Here is a 26,436-nt window from a genome sequence, read left to right as displayed (position 1 = left end):
TATGTAACGCAGGACTGTACTACTATAGTATTTTAAAAAGTATCTGAAAGTGATTGACCACTTTATGCTACTTTATACTATACTCCACTTAACTTCAGAGGCAAATATTGTCGTTTTAATAAGCATAGTTAGTTCATATTAAAACGCATTTAAAAACACATGATATAGGAGAAGATAAGCATCTAAAACTGATTATACTTGTGTACTTCTGCTTGAGTTGCATTTGAAGTCAGGATTTCACTAGTTTTATTAGTAAAATGGGGCCATTATTGTCTTTATTGACACACTGACACCACATTTTAACCAAAGTAACGGATCCATCCAGCGGCTGCAGAGGATAAGCCTGCAAACACTTCAGAGTAACAACTGCACACAATGAACACTGTGGTGGACAGAGACTACGTATGCATTAAGTAAAGTAACATTATGACAAAGTACTACTTGAGTATGCTACTTTATACTTCACTCCACTTAATTTGAAAATATTGTCGTTTTACTATAGTTTTAACAAGCTTTCTTCATATTAAAACGTGTATAAAAACACATGATATAACACAGGTAGTGCTGCGTACCTGGACTCACATTCAGGTCCGGACTCAAGTCCAGAGACTTATAAGTCCGGACCTGAACCCATGGCTTGTGTCAAGTTGCGTGAGTAACTAAAGTGAACTTATTGTGAGCTAATTATCAATTGAAAATTAACTCATAATCAACTCAAATTCAAACTCATCAGGTTTATTGCGCTCCCTTCCAACTTGTGTCTACATTTCTCTACAAAGTACAAATGTAAAAAAAACACTTTTTGCCACTTAGTCTACAAATTCAATTCAAAACCTTTATTTATCAGGTGAAATCCCATTGAGATCAATGATCTCTTTTTCAAGGGAGACCTGCAGCAGTAGGTTCCACAAGAAGACATCAAAACATAAAAAACAGAACAACAAAAGGACATCATACAGCAAAATGTACAGGGATTACAATTTACATATTTAACCACATGTACAGGTACCAACAGCATCTGATTGAGTAGCATCCAACCGAGCTTTAAAAACATGTAGTGCTACTAGCTTGGTAATTCTCCATTCTTTTTGCAGACTGTTCCATGTTAGTGGAGCTGCACATCTAAAAGCTGTCTTCCCTAAGACAGTCCTAGCACTTGGCACATTTAATAAAACCACAGCATGCGATCTCAGGCAATAAGTACTTTCAATTCGCAGAGAGATCAGGGAGCAGATATAAGATGGTAGTTTATCCAACATGGCTTTGTAAATGAAAAAGTACCAGTGGCTGAGCCTCCGTACAGTAAGTGATGGTATACAGGGTACAGTGATGCGTAAGTGCTTTACAATTTGTCATAAATCTCAGTGCACTGTGATACGCAGCATCTAACTTGCTCAGGTAATTGGCAGGTGCATTCATATATAACAGATCACCAGAGTCCAGCACAGGTCAAAGGTCACAGAGCCTTTTCCTGGCCTCAAGCGAGAAACAGGACTTGTTCCTGTAGAAGAAACCTAGCCTAACCCTCAGCTTTTTAAGCAGGTTATTGACCTGAAGTTTAAAAGTGAGACAATCATCAAACCAGATACCAAGGTATTTATAACAGGTAACCACTTCAAGTTTTATTCCTTGCGTAGTTACAATATCCAAAGTAGTCTCTGGTGTATTTTTAGCTTTAGAAAATAAATGACTTATGACTTATGACAGCAACTACAGTGAACTACTACAGAGTTCAAACATTTATTTCATTTACTAAAGTAACCAAACAGTCCCTGAGCTGACTGAGCCTACATCCTTTAAAGCCCCGCGGCATTGTGTTTACATGACCCGGGCCGTGACGCCGTAGACCAAACAAAGGAGTTGGCTACACTACCAAATATCCAATATGGCGACCAGCAGCCCACGCTGTCCACTATGTCTAAGCCAATCACATCGCTAGCTTCCCTTGACGTCACACAGATCTCGCGAGCAGTTGCGATATTTTGCGATATTTTGCGAGACTTCGTGAGTTCAGTAATGGCCGCCATATCAGAAGCCGACACGATGTTTTTCGTCTTTTCTCAGCGTAATTTCTCGATCTGAAGGTTTTAGATGGTTTGGAACAAAAAGGAGAATATACGTAAGTGCTAGTTTTTTTTGCGAGTCCAAGTACCGGTTTCCGACGTTCAACCGAAACTTTTTACAAGTCGCCGCACTAGTTACAGGACTGTACTACTATACTACACAGTATTTTACAAAGTATCAAGCTGATTATACTTGTGTACTTCAGCTTGAGTTGCATTTGAAGTCAGGATTTTACTAGTTGTATTAGTACACGAGGCCTTGGTGACAACAATGTATTTTCATAAAACGTTGCTTTAATGTCTCAGAAAACACACATTTTCATTTTAAAAACGTTTTATAAAAACATATATTTGTAGATTATTCATTTTCTGACGCCTCGGCTTGTTTCTAAGTAATTAATACTCAACATTGATTCAACATTGTACCCTCAAACATCCTAAAAACTGAACATCATTGACTTTAACAGAGACTTATTGTTGAAGCTCGAAGGATTTGAGGGTATTTATTGGCTGTAAGGATGTTTGACATTAACACAAATACTTTTGTTAGATAAATGGTAAGAGTGGAACAACGTTAAATATCTAATATTTATTGTGGGAAGAAGTTTAAGGGAAAACGATAACGTGATGGGAGTCACACAACGTCACTTTCATTGAAAATGTAATATAATTTAAGGTCACAATCAGCTTACAATAGCGGTCAGTGCTCGCTGCAATCATGTGCAAAATAATATATATTTGAACACAAAAAAATACGCATTCTTTGGTCACTTTTGACCTTCAGAAGTGTCATTATTTGACACTTTTTTGTTGTCGTTTTTGACTAATATTTAATTGGAAAGTCCCATATTTAAGCCAAAAAACATGCGAATTGTAGACTAAGTTCCGTGCATCAGTTTATGTAATTTAAATACTATATATTATGTATTTTAGTGCAGGTCCAATGCTGTATGGAGCCATTTTAAAACATCTTTGTTATTGTTGATACCAGTCAAATCTTCCTCTGATTTGAAGCCAGCTGTCTCTCATTTAGACCTTTTAAAATCCTATCTGAAATGTTTCTCTCCAGCTTGTCTCCGTTGTGCAGAAAGAGTTACTGTCCTGCTGCTGAGTCAAATAGTCGCTGCACTAATTGAAAAGAGGCGGAGCGAGGCGTTTAGTTGTTTAGTGCCGGCGTTAATACAGTGCACACATCGCGTGTTTTAAGGATTTAAAGCGTAATCCTCGTTGGCTTTTGTCCGCCGCAGACTGGAGGTCTATACACTTTCAGATCATTGTTAATTAAGCAGATTGACAGGTGTCCACTTGTAATTCTGTCCTTTGAGTCAGGGGAGAGCAGAGCGAGAGTTATAATTGGAGCCCGGCTGGGTGGTCCACTTAAAGTTTGTTGGCGCAGGAGATAATCAAACATGAAAACTGAATGACAAAAAACAAAATGATAATGTGGCGACAGCAGTCTGCCTGCTGGCCGCTAATTGTGAGGTTTTACTTCTCCTCGGCAGCGGAGAACTGGGGGGACTAGGACCACTACTATTTCAACCCAGTCTAGTATAGTCACAACATAAATGTAATCTATTGATTCGTGTTCAACACAATTTCCCCCTTTTTTTCGTGTCACACAGAACGATTTTAAAAGCAATGTATTTCTATTGGTAGTGTGTTTCGTGCCTGCGTCTTTTTGTCGGGTCTTGGACGACCGGAAGCTGTGGGGTTCATAAAAACATGTTCTTACTCAATATCAAGCCACGATTATTGTTTTTATTTTAAATCGTATAATGTCTGACTTTTTTTGCCGTCCGCGAGGAAAATAAATGAGCCTCAGAATTAGGGCTATATCCGAATATTCGTTCGTTGGAGTACTATTCGGGTTTCAATTTCGTTATTCGTTTTGTTTGTTTTTTCCCCGTTTTTTCTCTCAAATTGAATTTATTGAAATCTCCAATATCAACGTAAGAGCTTGTGCCTCTTCGGGGGGTGCTAACACTTAACCATACACGTTATCGTTTACTTTCTCCGTCTTTATATGTAGATATAACTTTTTCTCCGTTAATCTCTGTCACGTTGTTTCCATAGCAACAACAACTTCCAACAACAGCTCTACCTCTCCTTCAAAATAAAAGCATGTCAATACAAAATAGGAAGCCAAGCCAAATTACACTTAAGACAAATACAACTGCATCGAAAGTAACACACACAATGCGATATCCTTTTCAATTTCAAAGAACACAAATTGGGTTAATAACTATAAAACTACAATACTGTAGAATAACTAAATTAATGCCATGAATAAACCGAAATACACGCGTTGAAGCGGTTCGCTTCGCGCGGGCCGAATATTCGAATATTCGCTGCTGATAGCTACCGAATATCCGGAGCCCGAAAAATGGTATTCGGGACAGCCCTACTCAGAATACTGAAATCTGTATTTTAAAAATATTTGTTTCCTTCTAATTTGTTATTATTTGGCGCAGGCACGAAACATACTACCAATATAAATACATTGCTTTTAAATCGTTCTGTGTGACGGGAAAATGGTGTTGGTGAACACGAATCAATAGATTACATTTCGTGACTATAACACAAAATGCCGTGAGACTGGGTTGACTATTTAGAAATATTTATGGCTATTTGACCTCCATCCTTTGGGTACTAAAACCCTTTATGAACACAGTTAGAAACCCACTACATTCATACAGTTTTGTAAATGTAGCGTTAGGTGTAAATATGCACATTGAGTTTTATCTCGTTGCACTTTCATCGCTACTACCTCTGCTGTTACCACTCTGCACGTTATTGGTTATATTTTGTCTAATTTGGTCATTTTGCATATTTGTGTCGTAACTCTGGATCTCTCTGATGTCATTTAGCATCTTCTAAGTTCATTATGCATCTATTTCTCCCTTCCTTTCTGGTCATTGACGGTGTTTTTCTTTAGTCATGTGTATGTTTTTCTGTCTAATTTCACATTGAATTTGATCTCGTTGCTCTGTCATCGCAACTACCTCTGCTTTGAAATGGTAAATGGACTGTACTTATATAATAATAATAATAATCCTTATATTTATTATAGTGCTTTATCAATGACTCTCAAAGCGCTTTACAGATACACATTACACATACAGATCATACATGTAATGGTCATCTACTGTGGACAATACCCACAGGAGCAAATTCGGGTGAAGTGCCTTGCCCAAGGACACAACGGCCTGACGCAGTGGGGCGGGAGCGGGTTTCGAACTGGAGTTCCCCAGCACCCCCCTTGATCTGATGATCAAACGCACAGACCACTGCGCCACCCGTCCCTATATAGCGCTTTATCCAGTCTTTAAGACCCCTCAAAGCGCTTTACCTAATACATGTCATTCACCCATTCACACAGAGCAGTGTACCTTACTCTAGGACCTAACATTCACACACCGTTGGCCATCGGGAGCAACTCAGGGTTAAGTGTCTTGCCTAAAGATATATCGACTGCACGGGCTGGGATCGAACCCACAACCTTCTGGTTGAAAGACGACCGCACTCCCTCGCAGCCACAGTCGCCCTCTTTTACCTCTTATTTATTTGTCTATTTTTTACTGCAGTGAGAGTTGCCAAAGACATTTTGTTGTACTTTGTATGATGACAATATCACGTCCTAAATCAAATTTAATTCAGGATTTTTCTTCCATTTTTATGTTTTATCGTGAGTTGTGAAATGCTGAAGAGTCTCCCATTAGTGTCCAAAAGGTTTTAGACCCTCCTGATATCAGATCTGTTAACCTGCAGGGACATGTTATACTTAATTCATTTTGTGCAGCTTATCTACAGGAGGATAGTACTGTAACACCATTTTTATTTATTTGCGTTGAGTCCAGTTTTGTGAATCCTACTTGTTCAAACAATTCATTTAAATTGAAAAGTTTCCTATTTTATTCTTTATACTTAACACTATATTCTTACTTATCCTGTATATTTCACACTTTATTCTATTTCTATGTCCTAAAATGCACTCTGTGATGAAGACTTTTACATTTAAATTAACTGTTTAAACAAGTATTAACAGATTTAAAACTGTGCAATATATCGACATTATATTGTGTGTGTGTATATATATATATATATGACACTAGATACCGTCTTGGATATTGTATATAAATGGCTTAAGTGATTTCTGTTCCTGGTTCTCAACACTTTCCCCTGGAATAGTTCCTGGGATTCTGCGTTCACACAAAAAAAATCGGGAACCTTTTCCCCTGTTTTCAGTCCCTGCAAGAGAGGTGGTACTTTCCTGGGGAGAAAAAAGTTCCAATTTCTGATTGGCTGGTCGAATTGCAAACCACACCCCGTAAAACTCAGAAAAGTTTTGTGAAGCTGCCATTTTATTTGCTGGCATTAGCATCATTAGCATTATTAGCATTAGCCCAGCGCACAAACGCAGAGAGACTAACTTATGGCAACCCAAAAGAAAACGTGGGAGCGGTGGAGATGAGGAGGTGTCGGCGTTCTGGCGATTTACTCGGAAGGCTTCAGTAGAAGCTGCTGGGAGTCCCAGCAGCTTCTACTGAAGCCTTCCCCAACTCCGGGGACTTCCGGCCGGGGACTCCGGGTGGCAGTATACGCCGTGAAGTGGTTTGCGCTCTGCCAGTAAACCCAAAGCAGAAGAAGAAGTAGTGACGTCAGTGGCTTCATTTGCGTAATACTCCCTCAGGGAACTTATTCCGGTGTGAACGCGATCTGCTAGATAGTTCAGGGACTAAAGAGTTCGGCGAGACTAAGTACTGGGAACTAAGTACGGCAAAGTACTTGGTGTGAAAGCGCCTATTGAGAGTAAAAATCTGTTTTCTTTAGCTGCTTTTTATTTTATTTTCCCTTTCCCACATATTCAGTATATCCACATTACTGGTGGTTATTAGACAAAATCTTGAGTATTGTGTGAAAGCACCAACGATCAACCAAACAAAATGGTTGAAATGTTGAAGTATTTGGTTAAAATAAGGCTATATCTTTCTCTAAATGTCCCAGCTGTTTACCGAATGTCACTCCAATTGTTCAAATCAGCTGTTTTAGCTTTTAAATTTAGGGACTTCAAACATTTAGTCAGTCGACGAGAGTTCGACACACAGAGAAAAACAAAACTTTAGAGTCGGATAGTTCTCGGTAATTGGGGTACTTGTGTTTGAATGCTAACATTAGCGTGCTAACATGGGGATGTTTAGCAGGTGTGTTGACTCATTTAGCGTGTTAGCATAGCCATGTTAAGCTAATTAGCGCAGTTTGATTGCTGCAGGTGGGCATTTTTGGCAAAAGTAGGTCAGTCTGGGGACTTGGCTTAAAATATACAGGATAATTATTGAATAAAGTCAAAAAATATACAGGATAATTGAGAATATAGTGTGAAATATACAAAATAATTTATAATGAAGTCTAAAAATATACAGGATAATTAAGAATTAAGTCTAAAAGATACAGAATAAGTTGGATTAAAATATATAAAACCCACAGAGCATTTAAAATAACATGTTTAATAAAATGTGCATCCCACTCTGTATCGAATGCTTCAAAATCGGTCAAATCCTGATTCTTACACAGACTTCTCCTCTCTCTCTCTCTCACACACACACACACACACACACACACACACACACACACTCACACACACACACGGCCCCTTGTAAACTAACGGCAGCTGGTCATCCCCTTGGCAACAGTGGGTCTGGAAGAAGCCGTTAGCTCCTTTTTTTATTTTTTTTAAGTGTGTCTTTGTGAAGGGTCCGCAGCGATGGACCCGAGTACTTGAGGCGTCCACAATGCTGCCGGCTGAATGCTTATTTCATTTTCTGAACAAAAAATGCAAATGTAGAGGAGCTGCTGCTGCTTTTCTCCCTCGCCTCCCCTCCTCCATCCATCCTCCGTTTGAAAGACATTAATGTTATCATTTATTCTGCATCCATGAGAGAAATGGAAGTTTTTTTATTGTTATCTACAAAGGAAACAGCTGATTTGGGTTCATTCGTATCCATGTTTGAAGTCAAATCCTTCACGTTATGTGTTTTTAACGATAAAACACGATGATTTTCTCAGGTTTTATACCTTAAAATGATGTGAAGTATTTCTAAAGTTTCATCCCCCTTATCACTTATAGGTAATCACTAGAGCTGCACGATTTGGGGAAATAATCTTATTGCGATTTTTCTGACAGATATTGCGATATTTGTTTTTAAGCGACCCAACGGAAGTTTATTGTAAAATGCGGCCATATCTCCGGCTAGGAAGGTCGCATCAACGTGCTCCCGTCTCTAGCACCCCCGCAGCCCGAGCTACGAGTGAAAGAACTAAACTTACATGAAACCTCCGTTGGGTTGCTTTAAAGTCACGCTTCAGTTTCAGATTCACCCTGTAATAGAAACACGTGATGGAGCATTACTAACCTGACTCAGATGGTTCACCAAACCATCTAAAGCTCCATTGGAAGCCATTTGGAAAGGGCAGGTGATTGGATCAATCTGTCTATCACCTTCTATCATGGGCCACTTCTGATTGGTTAACAATGGCTGGTACATGTGGAGCACAGCACTTCTGATTGGTGTGGATGACTGACACACAAGGAAAAGTGTTTTAAAAAAAATAACCGCATCATTTAAAATTTCGATTTAAAATCGATTAATCGTTCAGCCCTAGTAATCACATGATGAAGTGATTTAAAAACACATTCCTGTCTATTCTCAGTCCTCTTTGTTTCTCTAAAAACTTGAGACTTGTCTCCGCACGGCCTCCTCTGATCGCACTCTCTTTTGTTCCTGCAGATCCCCGGCAGAACAGCTTACTGGGAACGCCTCCGTCCTACCAGCAGCCCCAGTACCCTCGGTGAGTCTTCCCTTAACTTAAATCTGTGTTTTCTGGGCTGTGTTTTGAAATAAGTCCAATGTTTTTGTGCTGGAATTCCCCTCTTTGCTTATAATAACAATCTATTGGATTTATAAGCGACTTGTCATTTGAGTGAACAAAACTCAAAGTGCTACAGAGTAAAACGGTTTTATTAGTGTAAAATATACAGAATAATTGAGAATAAAGTCTAAAATATACAGAATAATTGAGAATAAAGTCTAAAATAATTGAGAATAAAGTGTAAAATATACAGAATAATTAAGAATAAAGTCTAAAATAATTGAGAATAAAGTGTAAAATATACAGAATAATTAAGAATAAAGTCTAAAATAATTGAGAATAAAGTGTAAAATATACAGAATAATTAAGAATAAAGTCTAAAATATACAGAATAAGTAATAATATATATAAACAAAACTAAAAGTGCTACTGAGTAAAATGGTTGAAACAAAACCAAAAATATATATATCAGGGTTCCCGCAGGGTCTAAAAAGTCTTAAATATGATATACGCTCATTATGTCACGGCTAAGAACCAATCAGATTGCTTGATTTGACTTGTCCGTTCTATAAAGTAAACGACAGAATAAAAACAGTGACGTTGTAGATCTACGGTAAGGTTGGATATGAACACCTATCCAATAAGAAAACAAGGGAACGTTGTTTTTTTAAATTAATTTGGTGTGTGTTCCGTTGTCAGGCAAGGACTCTTTAAAAAGTATCTTTTTTTTGCTGTTTTTATGTCTTACACAAACATTTCCAATAACAGCTGATTATTGGAAAGGCCTTGAATTCATGGATTTAAAAATCACTCCTTACATGCTATTAAAGTGTCTGAAATCAATCTGTTTTCAAGACGTAAGAAATAGGATTTTGTGATGTTTTATTACTTTGGTTAAATCAATTCTTTTATGGATACAAAAATAAATAAAACCTCTTTAGAAAGTAACATTTTGTGCCTTTTTTTAATATAGTTTTTCTTGAACTTCTCCACCTTTACATGGGTCAGGCTTCTCCCTTTTCTGAAGTTGCATTATATCCACATAGCGGAGAAATTACATGTTACATTGGTCATCACAAGTTGCATTTTAAAGAAGCTTAAAGAGCAGCTACAAATAAGCAGTGTTAATTTTGGCAGCTATTTTTGATTTAGTCTTTAGACGAAAAGGTTTATTAGTTTTAGTCACATTTTAGTCATTTTTATCCTTCATAGTTTTAGTCAACAGGTTTTCTCTCTTTACACTAATTAAGTTCGGCAAATACAGGCATCTCGTAAAGCAACGTTTCACTCTCTTAACACTTTACTTGTGATATCTAGGGATGGGTACCGTTAAGGTTTTTAACGGTACTACTATTAAAAAATCTGTGTGCACACCGCTGCAGTGTGTCTGTTAGGCCCCTCCCCCGCACACAGATGAGACAGAGGCCCCGCCCCCGCACACAGAGACAGAGGCCCCGCCCCCACACACAGATGAGACAGAGGCCCCGCCCCCGCACACAGATGAGACAGAGGCCCCGCCCCCGCACACAGATGAGACAGAGAGGCCCCGCCCCCGCACACAGATGAGACAGAGAGGCCCCGCCCCCGCACACAGATGAGACAGAGAGGCCCCGTCCCCGCACACAGATGAGACAGAGAGACCCCGCCCCCGCACACAGATGAGACAGAGAGGCCCCGCCCCCGCACACAGAGAGACAGAGGCCCCGCCCCCACACACAGATGAGACAGAGGCCCCGCCCCCACACACAGATGAGACAGAGGCCCCGCCCCCGCACACAGATGAGACAGAGGCCCCGCCCCCGCACACAGATGAGACAGAGGCCCCGCCCCCGCACACAGATGAGACAGAGAGGCCCCGCCCCCGCACACAGATGAGACAGAGAGGCCCCGCCCCCGCACACAGATGAGACAGAGAGGCCCCGCCCCCGCACACAGATGAGACAGAGAGGCCCCGCACACAGATGAGACAGAGAGGCCCCGCCCCCGCACACAGATGAGACAGAGATTCCCCGCACCCGCACACAGATGAGACAGAGAGGCCCCGCCCCCGCACACAGATGAGACAGAGAGGCCCCGTCCCCGCACACAGATGAGACAGAGATTCCCCCGCCCCCGCACACAGATGAGACAGAGAGGCCCCGCCCCCGCACACAGATGAGACAGAGAGGCCCCGCCCCCGCACACAGATGAGACAGAGAGGCCCCGCCCCCGCACACAGATGAGACAGAGGCCCCGCCCCCGCACACAGATGAGACAGAGATTCCCCGCCCCCCGCACACAGACGAGACAGAGAGGCCCCGCCCCCGCACACAGACGAGACAGAGAGGCCCCGCCCCCGCACACAGACGAGACAGAGAGGCCCCGCCCCCGCACACAGACGAGACAGAGAGGCCCCGCCCCCGCACACAGACGAGACAGAGAGGCCCCGCCCCCGCACACAGATGAGACAGAGAGGCCCCGCCCCCGCACACAGAGACATAGGCCCCGCCCCCGCACACAGAGAGACAGAGGCCCCGCCCCCGCACACAGATGAGATAGAGAGGCCCCACCCCCGCACACAGATGAGATAGAGATTCCCCGCCCCCGCACACAGATGAGACAGAGGCCCCGCCCCCGCACACAAACGAGACAGAGGCCCCGCCCCCGCACACAGACGAGACAAGGGGTGTTTCTCAATGTCGAGTAAAGCTGCTCCAGAGCCACTATTTCAAGCATACTACGTCATTGAGTGCCGCCGAAGGACTGTTCCAATCTCCAGCATACTTGGAACTCTACCGAGCCCGGCGTACTTCGTTTGGAGAAATGTCGAGGCTGCACATGTGTATACTCCGGTCTTAAAATCCCCACAATGCTTTGCGCACGGACCAATTTCCCCAAATCTGTGGCGGAAAATGTAAGGCGGTGCCTCTCATATGACGCACACCTGCACACTTGCTAGTCTGTTCCACTCTTCGTTTTCCAATTACCAGGAAGTGTTCTTGCCTCGCTTCTGAAGCAAGTGACTCGGAAGACATGTGCTACCAAGCAAGCGTCCTCGAGATTGAGAAATATCCAGAGGGATCGCTCTTCTGGAGTGAAGAGAGCGTAAACAATAAGACAAGACGGACACTGCATTTTGAATGTCCGATAGTCCACCGTTAACACCTTAGTCTCGTCAACGAAAACTAAATATACATTTCGTCATCGTTTTTATTATCAAGAATCTATTTTTAGCTCGTCATCGTCTCGTCTTAGTCATGAAGACGGAAAATGTTCGTCATAGTTTTCGTTCACGAAATAAGGCCTTCAATGGTGTCAAAATATCTCAAATCTATTTCTAAAACGCCTTTTAGTGGTAATTTTTTATGATCATTATTTTTGCATTAAATCTGGAGAAACTGTGCATTAAATCGGTCGTACATTAAAAAAAAGGTTTGTATCTAACTTTCCTTTAGCTGTAAGAATCCAGATTGTTCGCCAATGCTTTCAAATCTTCAGAACGTTTTATTGTGTGCCTATTTTTGCGAAAACAAGTCCGTCTTCAGGTTCTCTTTTCACAAACCCCAGAGCATCAAACATGTCCCGGCCTTGTTTCGTTTGTTAATTCTCGCAGCGGCTCTTCTCCCCTCGGGGCTTTTGATTTTTAAGATTTCTCTCGGCGCTCTGAACCGCATTTCTCTGGAGGAGTTGGTGCAGCTTAATGAGGCGTCACTGATGCCGTCCTGCTATTGATTCTCCACTCCTCATCAGTTTTAACTTGTCCAGGCCCATTGTGGCTCCGCGTCACCTCGGGTCAGTAGTTATTAGCGGACACAGTTTCAAAAAAACTACTCGGCACGGGAGTGAATGAAAAGCAGGAGGAACTTGGAGGAGAGGGGATTACCGGTTGAATCTGAGGAGTGTGACTTGGTTCAGTAATGAGGGATTCTCCTTTTTCGGTTTTTAAACTTGTTCTTTATTAGTTTCTCACATTCCCCTTTACATCCAATAGTACTCCAATTTAGATTCTTTAACGAGGGGTCACAGCATGGTTAAGGTCTCAAATCCTACAAATTAAACATGAGAATATGAAATCGGAATCAATAATAACACAGGTATAACACAAATAAAAAAAAGATGGGTTATATAGGTTTCTTTAACAAGGGGTCAGACATTCCCCTTTACATCCAATAGTACTCCAACACTTAAAATCGCCCTTAAATGTTACCTTAATTGGACGAGAATACCGACTTTAATTTGTAATAAAACGCACTATTTACTTTTAAAATGATATATCAGGTTTTATTTGTCTTTCAGGAATTATCTGAACCTTAAAGGACTTTTTCTTACTTCAAATTCACCCTTAAATTTCACTTTACACTTTAACATATTTGAAAAAAGGAGATTTTTGAGATTTAAATGTGTGAATAGTTTCTTTAACTCACAACATGTAGAAGGTCTCAAATCCTAAAAATTCAACTACATGAGAAACGAAATGTTTAGAAATCAAATGCTCCTTTTCACCATGCGCTATAAAACATAAAACCAGTACAAGTGTTTTGTTTTAAAATAACTTCCATGTGTGGAATAAATAAATAAATATATCAAATCAATAATAACACTGAGAATGTAAGTAACACAGGTATAACACAAATAAAATAAAATATGGGTTGTGTATATAAATAAGGTCATCCTACATATTACAATAATACAGTCCAATACACTTAGGAGAAATATCCATGTACCAGAACATTCCAAAATACAAATTCCTCATTTTAAAGAATTATATCACGTTGCTTTTCACACATTGTGCCGCGGAGACTTTGCGCTCAATCCCACGGAAGAACTGCGTCCTGCCTCGCTTTATCTTAGAGATGAAGGCGATCCGATTGGTTCGTTTCATACTCGCCGCTTTCTTTGCAAAGTCATCTGAAGAGACGAGGCGGTTTGCATGTCCTCGAGAGCGAAGGCCTTTCGGTAAACGCTCGACGATGGGAGGTCACTTTAAAGAAGAGGCCGAGGTCACGTTTTAGATGAAAAGGTCCTGAGGTTTCGTAAGTTGGGCTGGAAATAGGAGCTTATAGAATATGATGCAGATCAAACTGGGCGACGAGCACAACCTGAAGTCTGAAGAATATCCCCAAAAATGTGTAAAGATTTGGGGGAAATGATGAGGAAACGTTCCAAACAGTCGGCTGGACACATCTTAGTTCCTCGAGTGGAGAAAAGTATTTTATGAATGAAAACACAAATCAGAGTCCAGGAGAGATTTGTAGAAGGAAGTCAGTCAGACGTTTCCTGATGTGGAAAAGCTCAGTCTCAAGTTACTTTTAAGAGCTGCTAGTCTTTGTTTTATTCATCATTTTGCAGATGAAACCTGACTGCTTAAAACGTCCTGCTGTTTGACTGGCAGTCCAACAACTGGGGGTGTGTGGCGCAGTGGGTTGTCCGTAGGTGTTGGGATCAGGGGGCACAGGTTCAAACCCCACTGCAGTCAGCATGTCGTTGTGTCCCTGAGACACTTCACCCCAAATTGCTCCCGTGGGGATCGCCCACAGTATTGAGTATGTAAGTCGCTTTGGATAAAAGCGTCTAACAAGTGACCTGTGATGAAATGTAACTCAGCAATATTTAGTTTAAATAAATATCAAACTGAGAAAGCTGTCAAATCTGACTTTAGAGAATCCAGTCATTGGAGCTTTTTCCACTATTTCTCTTTCTGTGTTCAAATGATTTCCTTTTCACTCTTTTTACGTCTGCCTGACTTTCAACTCCAGTAAATACATCGCTATGCCGCCCCTTTCAATAATAGAACATATGCTAATTTACTTTAGTAGTGTTTCTGGATTTAATGGCGTGAATTGCATAAAATATTACTCAAGTGTTTAACAGATTCAGGGATGCTTCCTTCACTTCCCGAGGTCTTTATCTCCTCTTCAGACAGAAACTCTGAATATCTTTTGATGTGAGACCTTGTCAGGAGTGTTAACAGGTGTGTGTTTCTGTGTGTGTGTGTGTGTAGGCAGCAGCAGCAGCAGCAGCCGTATGGTAGCGGCAGCGGGGGTCACGGCTGGAATCGAGCCACGCAGGCTCAGGGCTCGGCGTACCAGCAGAACCAGCAGAACCAGCAGAACCAGAGCCGCGGGGGGGCGGCTCCTCCTCAGCAGCCGGGAGGATACCAGCAGGGGTTCGATGACCGGAGAGAGAACCGGGGACAACACCATCAGGTACACACGCTGAAAATAACACCTATTAGATTCGACTTACTCTGTTATTCGTGTTTTTAGAAGGTCATAAGCGAGACACTGTAATAAAGTCTTTAGAGGCACTGAAGTTATCAGTTGTAAAATTATCTTTAACTCTTTTAAGTAGGTTTTTTATTTCATTGTAATTTAAGGAAATCAGGGGCTCAAAAACTAAATATAGGATGATGAGAAAGTTGATATCTCAGAAACATAAAACTCTTTCTAATCCAGAGTTTGATTTCAATGAACTCCAGAGAAGTCGTCTATAAAAACGTTGCATTAATATGCCCGGTAAATGGTACGGAAGGATTAGGGCCACATGTGAACACTCTTCTTTTAGATCTGACCAAAAGTGACGTTTTGTTTTTTTTCAATTAAGAATTTTACTTAAAATAAAAAAACTTATTTATTAGGATTCTGAGATTTGAGAGTTTTATTGATCATTTAGTTTTTTTAAAGTCTGGACTTTTTTGTAGGTCAGAACTAAAACATAAAGACAAGTTTGGTTTGCCCGATACAAATAGAAAAAACTAGGATTCTGAGATTTGGGGGATTTTTTTGTTTTATTTTTGTCTGAGAATTTTGTCTTTCTGAGAACTGACTAAAATCTTCTTTCCTAGAATTCCGACCTTAATCTCAGATTTCCAACTTCTCAGAATTCAGACTTTTCGTTCTCAGAATTCCCACTTTTTTCCCTCAGAATTCAAAAAATAAAATGTCCGTTTTTTTGGTCGGCTCTCAAAATGCTCTTCACGTGTCAGGCCCTCATCCTCTTCCATAAAATAAACACCTGTCTTTGACTCTGAATAACATCGCTTTTGGTTCGGATGGATTTAAACGCCGGCTGGAGTTACACCAAAACATTTAGTCACAAATCTATCTGTGGTTTAATTTTCACTAATTCTTGTTTATTTTGTGTTCCAGGGCTACGGCTCCAGAGGGTTCCCGGCCCCCCCCTCCCTCCAGGAGATACGACTGGAACAACTGAGCTCAAACTCGAGTCTTTCGGGACTTTGCGTCTGTTTTTTAGGGGAGAAATGTCAGAATTGTCTTAATTGTACAATTTAATTTGTTGTTGTGTTTTTTTCTTCTTTTTATCCACAAAAAAAAAAACGTGTAATATGAAAATGTGATTATTTTTTTTTTAGACCTTGTGAAAATACAAGTGTGTCCCGGACTGAGTCCCGCTGTGTTTATACTTTAGGCAGATCTCTCCCGGAGGTTCCTGTGTTTAAAACGTAAGATAAGCATGTGAAATAAAAGAATAACACTCATGTGGGGTATATGTGTTCAGCAGGAATGATCTCACCCTTAAAGGGCCTGGTTCCCCCTTAAAATCACCCTTAAATGTTAACTTTTGACAGAAATAGAGACTTTAAATCCTCGATATGATCAAGATTCTTTCATTTTTTATTACATTATTATCTTGTATTATTAAGTTATATGTGTCCAGCAGGAATTATCTCACCCTTAAAGGGCCTGGTTTCCCCTTAAAATCACCCTTAAATGTTAACTTTTGACAGAAAATACCAACTTTAAATCTTTTTTAAAAAATTACAATATATTTTATTATTAAGTGATATTTGTCTGACAGGAATGATCTTATCTATAAAGGCCTTTTTTCCCCTTTAAATCACCCTTAAAACTGAATTAAATTTAATATTTGAATTCACCCTTAAATTCTGACTTGGACAGAAATACAGACTTTAAATTCTCAATATAATCAAGATTCCTTTTTTATGATTTTATTATTTAGTGATATTTGTCAGACAGGAATTATTTTGTCTATAGAGGACTTTTTCTTGAATTCAACACTTAAAATGCACCCTTACATTTTAACTTAAGACGGCAATACTGCTGTAATATAAGAAATAAAAAGGTTGATTTATATTTCTTTTTATTATTAAGTGATATTTGTCCAGCAGGAATTATCGCTAACATAAAATACTTTGTCTTTAAATCACCCTTAACATTTTATTCAATTGAACACTTAAATTCACCCTTAAACACACTTAAATTACTACTAAAGGCTTTAATCTGATCTTGTTTTGTATTAAAACTCAAGATGCATTTGTAAATGATCTTATATGGTTTAATGTGTCTGGTAGGAATTATCTCGCCCATAAAGGACTTTTTTCCACTTAAAATCCCCCTTAAATGTCATCTTAATTGGACAGGAATACCGACTTTAATTCGTAATAAAACTCAATATTTACTTTAAAATGATATCATCAGGTTTTATTTGTCTTTCAGGAATTATCTGACCCATAAAGGGGTTTTTCTTACTTCAAATTCACCCTTAAATGTCACTTTACACTTACTTACATATATTTGAAAAAAGGTTTAAATGCAGAACATTTGAAGATTTCTTCAGTAAAAAAAAAACATTTAAATCCAAAATCAGTCTTTTTGCAAAGCAGCTGTTATTAATAATTATGAGGATATTAATAACATTTAAAGATTCAAACTTTGAAAGTGATGCTTCAGTGTCAACAACAACAAAACGTTAAAATATCCAAAATGCAAATATCATTTATTCAAAACAAAAATGTGACAAAGAAAAATGAAAGATTTACTTGAAATGAAAATATGTGGGATAATGTTTTCAAACCGGCTTCTATTGCTTCACCTTTTATTTATAAACCTGCAATAATTTAATTTGCGTAATTGGATGAAAAGGGAAAGTGGCTCATCCCCCTTTAAACGCCGCAGCATTCACATTTTGTCAGTTACAAAACAAATTATTTTAAAGAGGAAGATTATTAACATTCAGTCCAAGGCTGTCATTTTCAGTTCCTCTTGAGCACGGTATTGCTCTTCAGTGTCCCTGTGTGCGTAAAGGAACCAGACTTTTACGCATGGAAAAAAAGACAAAAACAGTCTTGGTGCTTTTCCTCCAAATAACAAATCCAACCCGGGATTGATGCCTCTGAGAACGGGTTTGTAATGTCTGTCTTCCTCCCGGTGTCCCTACCAAGTCGTCCCGTGCAGTACATTGGATCCCAACGTGGTGTTTGTGTACTCGGTGCGCAGAGGAAACCGACTTCAACGCACGGAAATGATGAGGGAAAAAAACTAGTCTTGTGCGTCTTTTTTCTCCAAAAAAGAAATCCAACCCGGGATTTAAGCTTCTCAGAACGGGTAAATGTCTCTCTTCCTCCCGGTGTCCCCAGCAAGTCCTCCCGTACAGTTAATTGGACCCCATAATGCCGTTTGTGTACTCTGTGCGTAAAGGAACCAGACTTTTATGGTGAGTATAAAGACGAGAAAAACAGTCTGGTGGTTTTTTCTTTCTCCTCCCAAAAAAGAAAATCCAACCCGGGATTTAAGCCTCTCAGAACGGGTAAATGTCTCTCTTCCTCCCGGTGTCCCTACCAAGTCCTCCCGTACAGTAAATTGGACCCCATCATGCTGTTCGTGTACTCGATTAGCGCCGCGTCCGTCTGCGTCATATTGATCTGTCCATGAAGGCCGAGCGGCGGACTTTGGGACAAATCCTCCAGCACCTCTGCGGAGGAAAGTGGGTTTCCTGTTGCGATCACCACCTCCACCTGTCTGTTTCCGGTGTGGCTGGACTGATCCTGGCAGCTTTTACCGGTCTTGGAGAGCACCGGGGACACGGAGGAGGAACGGTGCGTCGTTGCGCAAAGACCTCCAGCGGTGTTTCCTCCTCCTTCCTGCTGCGGCACTTTGTCCTTGTTCTGCCGCTTCAGTTTGTACCGGTGGTTCTGGAACCATATCTTCACCTGGTTGGGGCTCAGGTGGATGAGCCCGGCCAGGTGTTCCCTCTCCGGCGCGGACAGGTACTTCTGCTGCTTGAAGCGCCTCTCCAGCTCGTACACCTGCGCCTGCGAGAAGAGCACGCGCCGCTTCCTCCGCGGATTCACGTGCATGGTCACCATGGACTTGTTGCAGGGATCCATGCCGGACAAACTGCTCACCATCCCGGACATGTTCATCCCTCCCGAGGGGTTCATGAACCTGGAGACTTAGAGGAGAAACGATCGTTGATTGGATAGAAACATGGGGAAAGAAAGAACTCGAGGAAACATGATTACCCTTAAATGATTGTTATTCTATTACATTAAAATACATGGGAAAGAAAGAAAGGCATTACTCAAGAAAACATCCGATACTGACATCCTGAAACCAGTCTTATCAAACTTGCTTATTATTATGAATGGATTGTTATTCTATTAAAATAAATGGGAAAGAAAATGAAGACAACGGCAGCAATCAAATCCTTAAACGACTCGTGTAAATGATGCCCAATTACATCTTAAAATACATTTCACTTAAATCAGTAGTAATCATAGTAGGCTATCAAACATAATAAAAGCCTTTTATAAAAACAGGTATGCATATTGAGATTAGGAAACTATTTCAAGGAATCTAATCCTTAACATGTATTATAATAATGATGCATTTTATTTATAGAGCGCTTTCGAGACACTCAGACACTTAATATGCTTTAAAAAATTATTAAAACACACTTAAAATATAAAAAACAAAATATGATTTACAGACTAAAAGCATAACTCGAGAACACATCATTACTAACATCCTAATGGCCTTGATGAATTAAATGGCTTATTATAAATACCTTTTCAACTATAGGCTAATAAAACATTTCAGAATGAAAAGGAGGAGGAAAGGAAGTTGTTTTACTGATGAAAAAAAATACTATTATCCTCAAATGTTGCTTAAAAACCACGGTCCTTATTAATGGATTGTTATATTTGCTTTAATTGGAAAATATTGGATTTTAAGAAATAAAGAACAATCATTTTACTTATAAATACATGTTTGGATTAGAAGGCAATTAACTAACTCGACTGTCCGGCAGTGGCTCAGTCAGCACGGGCTTGGACTGTGAGCCGTAGGGTCGCCAGTTCAAGTCCCCAAACAGACCTACATATGGAGTGTGGACTGCTACTTGGAGAGGTCCCAGTTCACCTCCTGCCCTGCTGTGGTGCCCTTGAGCAAGGCACCGGACAACCCCCACTCCCATTGCTCCCTGGGCGCTGTACAATAGCTGCCCACTGCTCCTAGAACTAGACTCCTGGTGCTAGGATGGGTTAAAAGCAGAGAACACATGTCACTGTGTGCTCTGCATGTGGGACCATTAGAGGGTTCATCCCTCTCATTCTATTCTATCTAAGACTAGATAAAAAATGAATTTAATTGAAAATATAAATGATCCCTTTAAAAATGTGTGAAAACACCTACTCTCCCCCTAACTGACGGCAACACAAGTCAGACATTATGCAATTAAAATAAAGTATAGAAACAATAAGTGTGGCTTGATATTGAGTAAGAAAAAGGTTGATAAACGCAGTGAGAATGGGTCTGTGAAGAGCATTTCTCCGCGATCCCAACGTTCAGCGAGCTCTATGCAAGTTTACGGGACGCCCTGATCGTTGAACATCGACGCTAAAGGGCCCCACTGCGTTTAATAGTGACGCCAAGGGATCCTGACATAACGTCCCTATAGTACGAGTTTGGAGTGAGAATGTGTTGGAAAACATTATGGTCTGGATTCTTTAAAGCAGGGGTGTCAAAACTCAATTTCATCTCGGGCCACATCAGCATCACATCGCACTCAAAGGGCCGGTTTTATATACATACAAAAATACATATATAAATATTTAATATATTTAAAAGAATGTATTATATTACATTATTGCCGTCTGCATTGGATTATTATCGGATAGGGTAATAACTTAACAAATCTCTTCAGTGAGAATGTCACAAAATGATTTAAAAAGAAAAGCCAAATTCTGGAAAAGTCAAAAATAAAAATAAGTGACATTTTGAAAAAAAAGTCAGATTCTGAGAAGAAAAGTCAAACTTGAGATGCATTGTGGGACATGTAGTTTATGGGCAGCGTGCTTCTGTAAAGTAGCATGTAACCGTATAGTAAACATATTATATTATTTGCAGGCTCTTGTGGGGCCACATTAAATGAAGTCACGGGCCGGATTTGGCCCCCGGGCCTTGAGTTTGACACCCCTGCTTTAAAGGCTTTTAACACATGTTAGTTTGAATTAGAAAACGAGTGCCTTTAAGGAGGAATTAAAGGGGAGAGAAAGGGAATTATATAACCTTTAAAAACGAGTAATAATCACATCGTTGAACATTATCAAATAAATCGTTTGTTATACTTTTGTTAATTAGGAAACAATTATGGATAAAGAACTCAATCAAACATCTTCTTTAAAGCCTTTTAGATGATATGGGTATTGGAGGATGTAATGCTTGTTCTTTTATATATTTAAGGATTAAATAAAGGGTCAAATTAATTATGTTATGTTTCGTACAATTAGACTGTTAGGCCCGTCTTACTTAATGTTGCATTATAACATCGACATGCCTAGACCCTAACCCTACACCTCATTCGTAAGTATTTATTTAATATGCATCTACTGTGACGCTGTGATCAATAGGAGGATATTCTGTAACCTCGTGCACTTTATTTACTCCTTGCACTTTCTGGTTGGATGCAAAGTGCACTATTTTAATCTAATCTTAATATAACAGAGGAGGGTTATTCATTGTGAGTTTCGAAACAAAGGATGTTAGATTTCAGACAGGTAAATGCATTTAATGGCTTTTTATTAATACGTATTTTTTATTAGGAAACGATGCGATTTTAAATCAAATGAGACATTTTAGTGAAAAAAATCTTTCAATCTTCAAAATAATTTACGGATAATTGAGTGACTTTAATTAAAGTATTATAGGAGCTGTTCATCTGTACACCTTTATATTAAAAGAGATTAAACATTTAAAGAAATGTTGGAGGACCAGACACACTGTGGTAACTCACTGTGATCATTAATAATAAGTTATTAAATCCACAGAAACTTTTGCAATTATTATCTATTTATTATCACTTTTTATTCATCGTCTTATTTCATTTCACTGCTGCTCAGAATATAAGCTTCATACTTTTAAAATCAAAGTTTAACTGCATTGTGAAAAGGCCTGTTTGTAGTGTATAATAGTAGAAATACAGATATTATATAAAATATAAAGAACGCTTAAGTTTGGACACGTTTTGGGAACATTACGCCTTTTTCAATCGTGCGTAAAAGCGCATTATTTCCTTTTTAAAACCTCAGATTTAAAATAAAGTTATATTTAAAGCTGCTCTCAGGTTTCGGGGCTCACATGGATTAGCCTCTTAATAAATGGTGACGGCTATAAAAAAAAACACCTAGATAAAGATCAATATGACAACATATAAATGAATCCTATGATTGTGTTAGTACATAATCAATACAATACAACAATACAATAACGCGTGCCACCGTTCATTTTCTTCTGTCATGTTGACTTACCCTCCGATCTAAAATAATAAACGCTGCTCTTACTGGTTTGGTTTGGTGCTCCGGGTTGCTGAACCAGGCCAACAAACATTACGCGTGTTTCCATCGTGCGTAAAAGCATTATCTTCCTTTTTAAAACCAGAGATTTAAAGAAAAGTCGGGGCTCCAGGCGGCTGCAAAAACCTGAGATATAAATAAAAGTAATCTTGTATTTCAATCTGCTCTTACTTGTCTGGTACCGGGGCTCCGGGGTGCTGTACCAGGCCGCCCCGCCTCCGCGTACCGTCTCCTGGTAGGACGGCAAGTCTCCCACGGTGCCGATCCCTCCGCCGCAGAATCCTCCAACGGCCCCGGAGAACTGCGGCACTCCCGCGGGGACGTGGTGGTGGTGGTGGTGATACGGTCCCCCTGGTCCCACTGCTGCTGCTGAGGAAGAGGAGGAGGAGGGTGAGGATGAAGAGGAGGACATGTGGTGATGGTGGTGGTGGTGGTGATGGAGGTGCTGCTGCGTACCGGGCTGAGAGACTTGAGGCTGCCGGTAAGAGAGGCTCCCCGCCGCGGCTTCCATCCCGCCGAACCTCCGGTAACTTTCCTCCATGGGGCTCAAAATGTCGCTGACTGAGAATGGGGTGGAGGTGGAGGTGGAGTGTTTGGGGCTGAATGACATGGTGCGCTCTGCCTGGATGTGACGGGGGGGTTTTGTCCCGGAGACTCCCTCCCTCCCTCCGGTTCTTCTTCTGCTGCTGCTGCGTCCCGGGGAGAAAATACAGCTGACCGGGAGGAGCTGTGCTTAACTCCGAGAGGCGGAGCGACACCGACAATAGAGAGCTGGCATTACAGAGGTGAGAGGAGGAAAATGGATTGGACCTACTTTCTTTCTTTCTTCTTCTTCCGCGGATGTGTTTGGTTTGTGAGATTTGGAACAAAATACAAATACACTCCAATATTCAGTATCTTAATTATTGGCATCGAGATGTACCAAAAGTAAAAGTACTCGTTGTGAATCATATTATATCTTACACTTACTTTCTACTGCTTCTGTTGTTTTGTTTTCAGTAACTTTAAAAGAGGTGAACTTTCTTTCTTCTTCTTCCGCGGATATATTTGATTTGTGAGGTTTGGACCAAAATGACACGAGGAGGCACAACATACACTCCAATATTCCGTATCTTAAGTATTGGCATCGAGATATGCCAAAAGTACTCGTTGTGCGTAATGGCCCATTTCAGAATCATATATTAAATGTTTGGACCTACTTTTTTTCTTTCTTCTTCTTCCGCGGATGTGTTTGTTTCGTGAGGTTTGGATCTAAATAAAAGGAGGCACAAAATACAAGAAGAAGTTGAAGTGTCAAAAACTAATCGTAAAAATACTCTGTTACAAATAAACTCCAATATTCGATATTTTACTCAAGTATTTGCATCGAAATATATTAAAAAGTAAAACTCGTTATGCGTAATGGCGTCAGTCAGTCATACAAAAATAAGCAGTTATGAAAGTTTAATATTTTTCCTCCATATTTGTATTTATTTTACATTTTTTGAACTTTTATTGTTTGGAAAAGTAGTTTATTATACATTAAAACTTGCTGTTCGTATTTGTATTAATTTTGACCTCTTTTCACTAATTTCCCCTGTTTTGCGCACAAGTCACTTTCATATCCAATTACGCATGAATGGAGTTGAATGAAGCCGCAGTTATATTCCCTTTTTTATAACTTACTTAAGTTTTAATTTATTGTTTTGTTTATAGGAGTTTCGAAAGTTGAGTTCTACGTCAAAAAATATATTTTAAAACGCAGATTCAGTGTTTTTTGTAAATGAACACTCAATTTTACGATGTTACATTTACCATCTTACACTTTATTCATGATAGTAACAAATTATAAAGGTGTTATTCATGTTTAATATGCATGTCTCTTTTTCTGACAAAAGTGGAAGATAACTCATTTTTCGATTCAGAAAAAGTCAAAACGGCGAGAATTTCTTGATTTTAACCTCAAAATTATTTATTTTTCATAATTTTTTATTTAAGAAACAACGAATAATGGGATCGTATTTGTTAAATCACAGAAAAATAAATTATGGGTATTTTTAAGCCCATAAAATCAAACAATGACATTAATTAAAGTCAACGGACCTCGTTTTTCGTTAATTTAAACCTTTCTCTCAAACCTTTTAACTTTCAATATGAATTTAATTACTTTCATATCTCACCGTATGTTCCTCTTTAATTAATAAATCAATAAACACATTATAATAAATATAATGCACCTGTAAAACGAGCAGCCAATCACCTGCTGACCTGTGCATCACGTCACCTTACGTCACCTAACGTCACCCCACGTGCTCTCTCGGTACTGATTATAAACGGGTCTCTGTTTCTCTCTCCGGAGCTCCAGAGGACCGGGCGGGACCTCCGCGGATCTGCAGCCGGGATCAGAGCTGCTTCTGCGGGCAGAGAGGAGAGGAAACCCCGCCGGAGAGGACCGGGAGCACCGGGAGAAAAACAGCTGATTTTTACAGGTGTTTAATATAGAAAGTCTACTATTTATTACAGCCGATATTATAAGACATCTATATTATTTTTATGCCTAAGTTTGTGATGGTATAATACAGAATTATTCTTAATATTCCCTTACGGTGTAATGGCTATTCATAACGAATTTATGTGTAATTAATTGTACTAAAGTCGTGTTGTGCTTAATATAAAGACACCGTTTTAATTTAATTTAACCAAAAGGCGATTTTAATTCTTATAATATCCCTTAATTAATGTACTTTATGATTTAACTCTTTATCTTTTAGTCCTCTTTACTGTTTAATGCCTTTATTACAAACTACTTTTTATCCAGTATTCCTAAAGAGTGTAATGTATTTAATAATTAGTTTTCTTTCAATTACAAATATTTTCCTGTAAAAACATGTAAAAAATATGCAAAAAATATAGTAATTCAGATCTTTATTTTCCTTTAAAATCAGGGGGGTCAAACTCAAGTGGGCCAAAATAAAAACATGGGTATAGGCCTACTAGTCGAGGGCCGGACTAGTTCAATGTTTATTGCAGAACTTATTGAAATGAACTTATTGCACATATTAAACCTGGAACTAACAAAGCTTAAATGATTGCCTATAAAAACAACATTAAATAATCAGTTGCATTCATTTCTTATGGCTCTATCTGCAGCTTTTCTGAGTCATTTCTTATGATTACTTTTCCCCACAGGCCAACAACAGCTTCAACAAAACTATTCCCCTCAAAGAGAAAACCAAACATGCCCTGCTGTCCTGAGAGAAAGTGCAGAAGGAAACATCCATTAAACTCAGTGTGCTGCTCTGTGATGCTAGTTCAGATACTTGGCATCTCATCTTGGGTGCAAGGTCATCAATGTTTGGGCTCAGGCTCTGAGCGGAGGAGACCCTCAGGATGGAGTGAAGGTGTGCGTGCAATATACCGGCGGGTCAGATCTAATAGGAATTAGAAATTATCCTGCGGGCCGAAATTAAATCCACCACGGGCCTGATTTGGCCCCCGGGCCTTGAGTTTGACATGTGTGTTTAAAATGCTCCATTCTTGCTCACTAAATGCCGCTTTGTTGTATCGTGTTAGCTGTGATTCATCCCGTCTAGTGTTTTCATTGTCAGATATTTACAGATCTTTTCTCACGGCCAACTTTTATATTTTAACTTTCTATTTTGAGATGTTTATATTGTATATATGCGTATTTTCTACAGTTTTTGATATGTCTAATTATGTGCAATACTTAGTTGTACATGCTGCTGTAACTAAAACCTTTCGGCATTAATAAAGTATCTGTTATCTGAACTTTCCTATAATCTGAGTCTGGAGGTCATTTTTTCTTTTGCGTCTTTAATTAAGAAAAACCACCGAAGAAGAGTTTCCTCCCTGACGGTCTTTAGGCTCTGATCTTTATTCTACTCCCATGCATTCATAACATTAAAAAAATGTAGG

The 26,436-nt window shown here is 39.7% G+C and overlaps 2 protein-coding genes across 5 annotated transcripts in view; one reads left to right on the top strand and one right to left on the bottom strand.

The window, feature by feature from the left end:
* Nucleotides 1-16,407, top strand: part of xrn2 (5'-3' exoribonuclease 2) — a 66,758-nt gene extending 50,351 nt beyond the window's left edge. For both annotated transcript variants that reach the window (XM_034203188.1, XM_034203187.1), the window contains 3 exons: nucleotides 8,849-8,909; nucleotides 14,911-15,115; nucleotides 16,058-16,407. In XM_034203188.1, coding sequence (XP_034059079.1) covers nucleotides 8,849-8,909; nucleotides 14,911-15,115; nucleotides 16,058-16,121 — 330 coding nt within the window. In that variant the 3' untranslated portion in view covers nucleotides 16,122-16,407. The remainder of the gene's footprint in view (nucleotides 1-8,848; nucleotides 8,910-14,910; nucleotides 15,116-16,057) is intronic.
* A 1,242-nt stretch (nucleotides 16,408-17,649) lies between these two features.
* On the bottom strand, nucleotides 17,650-23,206 carry nkx2.4b (NK2 homeobox 4b). 3 transcript variants are annotated; one of them, XM_034203196.1, is made up of 3 exons: nucleotides 22,978-23,206; nucleotides 22,693-22,890; nucleotides 17,650-19,121 (listed from the first exon to the last, which is right to left on the bottom strand). In XM_034203196.1, the coding sequence occupies exons 1-3, from the start codon at nucleotides 23,129-23,131 to the stop codon at nucleotides 18,505-18,507; spliced, it is 969 nt and encodes a 322-aa protein (XP_034059087.1). In that variant the 5' UTR covers nucleotides 23,132-23,206; the 3' UTR covers nucleotides 17,650-18,504. The 3 variants fall into 3 exon arrangements, with proteins under 3 accessions (XP_034059087.1, XP_034059088.1, XP_034059086.1); XM_034203197.1 differs by having other exon boundaries at nucleotides 22,693-22,887; XM_034203195.1 differs by having other exon boundaries at nucleotides 22,693-23,206.
* Nucleotides 23,207-26,436: the final 3,230 nt, after the last annotated feature.

The sequence above is a fragment of the Gymnodraco acuticeps genome, unplaced genomic scaffold (assembly GCF_902827175.1).
Source record: "Gymnodraco acuticeps unplaced genomic scaffold, fGymAcu1.1, whole genome shotgun sequence".
Taxonomy (NCBI): domain Eukaryota; kingdom Metazoa; phylum Chordata; class Actinopteri; order Perciformes; family Bathydraconidae; genus Gymnodraco; species Gymnodraco acuticeps.
This window is presented reverse-complemented; position numbering and strand designations above follow the sequence as displayed.

Coding starts and splice junctions, on each gene's coding strand:
- nkx2.4b (XM_034203195.1), bottom strand. CDS start 23,131: ATGTCATTCAGCCCCAAACACTCCACCTCCACCTCCACCCCATTCTCA. Junction 19,122..22,692: donor GGAGCCCCGGTACCAGACAA/GTAAGAGCAGAT, acceptor TTCTCCTCTAAG/TCTCCAGGTTCATGAACCCC.